Source organism: Arachis duranensis, chromosome 10 (genome assembly GCF_000817695.3).
Source record: "Arachis duranensis cultivar V14167 chromosome 10, aradu.V14167.gnm2.J7QH, whole genome shotgun sequence".
Classification (NCBI taxonomy): domain Eukaryota; kingdom Viridiplantae; phylum Streptophyta; class Magnoliopsida; order Fabales; family Fabaceae; genus Arachis; species Arachis duranensis.
Genome location: NC_029781.3, coordinates 17,432,348 through 17,435,658, shown reverse-complemented (window position 1 = coordinate 17,435,658; position 3,311 = coordinate 17,432,348). Strand labels below are relative to the sequence as shown.

The following is a 3,311-nucleotide window of genomic DNA, read 5'->3' as shown; positions in this document are numbered from 1 at the left end:
AATACAAGGCAAATGACTAATCATCCTAAGGCTGTTACAGAAGTTTCTTCTAGTAGTGAGACCGCTGCTCTCACTAAGACTCTGAGAGAGATGACCAATATACTCAAGTAGCTCCAGCTGAATCAACAACAACCTCTGCCCCCTCCACAGCAGTAATGTCAGCAGTTAGTCCCTCAAAGAGTGTGTGGAATATGCGCTTGCGATTCTCACTACACTGATGAGTGTCCACAACTCCAAGAAGACAACACCTTGGCGGCTACAAATGCTTAGTCTGAATCAAGGGTACTATCAACAAAGCGGTAATTATAACCAAGGTGGTAACTACAATCAAGGTTGGCAAGACACCCCCAACCAAGGGTGGAGAGAAAATCCCAACCAAGGATGTAGAGACAATTCCAACAAAGGATGGAGGGATAACTACAACCAAGGAAGCAGAGACAATGGTGGAAATCAAAGGTGGAATAACAACAACTATCAACAGAACCGGTATCAACAAAATCCTCCATACCGAGCACCTCACCAAAGACAAGCCCAAGAACCTCAACCCAACCAACCACAAGTCCCTCAAATTACCTACCCTCCTTCCTCCTCCAACCAAGATGAAACACTCCGTTCTATCCATCAAGGACAAAAAGAGCTTCAAAATTCACTTACCTCTAGCCTCACCAGTCTTACCTCCACTCTACAAGCTCTTATATCACGAATGGAATCACCCTCTACCTCTAACAATCAGCCTTCAAATTCTAGTGCACTTCCCTCTCAACCTTTATCCAACCCCAAAGGTGGAATCAATGTCATCACTTTGAGGTCCGGCACTACGTTGCAAGAGAGGAGTCCCGAGGAGCCAAGCTCAAGAGAAGACATTCAAGTTGAAGACATTGTTGAGGTAGAAGATGTTGAAGAAGAGGATGAGGTACAAGATGCGGTTGAAGAAGAAGTTGCTCAACCAAGGAATGGAGTATCTAAGGAAGATGATGCTGTGAGAGAAGCCATTCCCATTCCTTTTCCACACCTTGCTAGGAGGACTAAGAAGCAAGTGGAGCTAGAACCCAAGATGGTGGAGATCTTCAAAAAGGTTAAGGTAACTATTCCCCTTTTTGATGCTATTCGTCAAGTGCCTAAATATGCTAAGTTTCTAAAATATTTGTGCACGAATAAAGATAAGAAACATGATTTAGAAACTATTCCCTTGGGTAGCTCAATTTCTGCTCTAATGGGTGCTATACCGGAGAAATATGGTGATCCCGGTCCCTGCATGGTTACTTGTACTATAGGGGGTGTACAATTTGTTGACTGCATGTGTGATTTAGGTGTATGTGTTAGTATTATGCCATTATCTGTATATGATGCTTTAAGGCTCCCACCCTTGAAAAGGTCGGCATCACGTTTTGTTTTGGCAGATAAGAGCATAATTTCATTGGTTGGAATTGCGGAAGACGTCTTGGTGAGCATTAAGAGGTTTACGTTTTCTATCAACTTCTACATTCTAGAGATGCCCCCTAGTGACTCTGGAAGACCTTCATCCATCTTGCTTGGAAGGCCATTTTTGAAGACATCACGGTTTAAGTTAGATGCCTTCTCGGGTACCTATTCTTTTGAGATAGATGGCAGAGAAGTGAGCTTCAACCTTGATAAAGCTATGAAGCACCCACCGGAAGATCACTCTATCTTCCAGTATGACATTATTGATGAGACTGTGGCTGAAGTTCACCAAGAGGCAATAGAAGAGAAGAACACAGAGCAAGGTGCAAGTGTGGGGAAGTCCTCTAAGTATACTGAAGACACCTTGCTACGTCCAGTGGTTCCAGATGATCAAGTGCCAAGCCATGAGCTGAAAATGGAGTTGATGCCCCTTCCACCTCACCTCAAGTTTACCTATCTTGAGGACAATCAAAAGCTCCCAGTGATTATTGCAAAGGAACTTTCTTTCCAACAAGAGGAGCGCTTGCTTAGTGTGCTTAGAAGACACAAGAAAGCTATTGGGTGGAGTTTGGCGGACATAGTAGGTATAAGCCCTCAAGTCTGTGAGCACCATATATTTCTAGAGGAGGGAGCAAGGCCTATCCATCAATCTCAAAGGCGGTTAAACCCCACCATTTTAGAAGTTGTCAAGAAGGAAGTGACCCGATGATGATCGGATATTTTATACGCTTTTTGGGGGTGTTTTTATATAGTTTTTAGTATGATTTAGATACTTTTTAGTATATTTTTATTAGTTTTTAAGAAAAATTCACATTTCTAGACTTTACTATGAGTTTGTTTGTTTTTTTGTGATTTCAAGTATTTTCTGGCAGAAATTGAGGGACCTGTGCAAAAATCTGATAAAGAGGCTGATAGAGGACTGCTGATGTTGTTGGATTCTGACCTCCCTGCACTCGAAGTGGAATTTTTGGAGCTACAGAAATCCAAATGGCGCGATCTTAATTGCGTTGGAAAGTATACATCCAAGGCTTTCCAGCAATATATAATAGTCCATACTTTGCCCAAATTTAGACGATGCAAACTGGCATTTAACGCCAGTTTTCTACCCTATTCTGGCGTCAAATGCCATAAACAAGTTGCAAAGCAGAGTTAAACGCCAGAAACAGGTTACAAACTGGTGTTTAACTCCAAGAATGGCCTATGCATGTGCAAGCTTCAATGCTCAGCCCCAGAACACACCAAGTGGGCCCCAGAAGTAGATTTCTGCACTATCTATTTTAGTTTACTCATCTTTTGTAAACCTAGGTTACTAGTTGAGTATATAAACTACTTTTAGATATTTATTTTGAACCTCATGACATTTTTACATTCAAACTTGTACATTTGAAGGCATGAGTCTCTAAACCCCATGGTTGGGGGTGAGGAGCTCTGTAGCGTCTCGATGAATTAATGCAAGTATTTCTGTTTTCTATTCAATCTCGCTTGTTTCTATTATAAGATATTCATTCACACTTCAACATGATGAATGTGATGATCCGTGACACTCATCACCATTCTCAACCTACGAACGCGTGTCTGACAACCACTTCCGTTCTACCTTAGATTGAATGTTTATCTCTTGGGTTTCTGGCTCACGAGTTTGACTGCCTCTCCTGACAAGAGAGCGTTCAATCCGTGAGTCCAGAGTCTTCGTGGTATAAGCTAGAACCAATGGGCAGCATTCCTAAGATCCAGAAAGTCTAAACCTTGTTTATGGTATTCTGAGTAGGATCTAGGAGGGGATGTCTGTAACGAGCTTCAAACTCACGAACGTTAGGCGTAGTGACAGACGCAAAAGGATCACTGGATCCTATTCCAACATTAGTGAGAACCAACAGATGATTAGCCAT

The 3,311-nt window shown here is 42.2% G+C and overlaps 1 protein-coding gene across 1 annotated transcript; it reads left to right on the top strand.

Annotated features, from left to right (window-relative positions):
* The first annotated feature begins 217 nt into the window (after nt 1–217).
* LOC110276789 (uncharacterized) lies at nt 218–2,131 on the top strand. Its single transcript, XM_021133908.1, has 2 exons — nt 218–886; nt 968–2,131. The coding sequence occupies exons 1-2, from the start codon at nt 218–220 to the stop codon at nt 2,129–2,131; spliced, it is 1,833 nt and encodes a 610-aa protein (XP_020989567.1).
* The last annotated feature ends 1,180 nt before the right edge of the window (nt 2,132–3,311 follow it).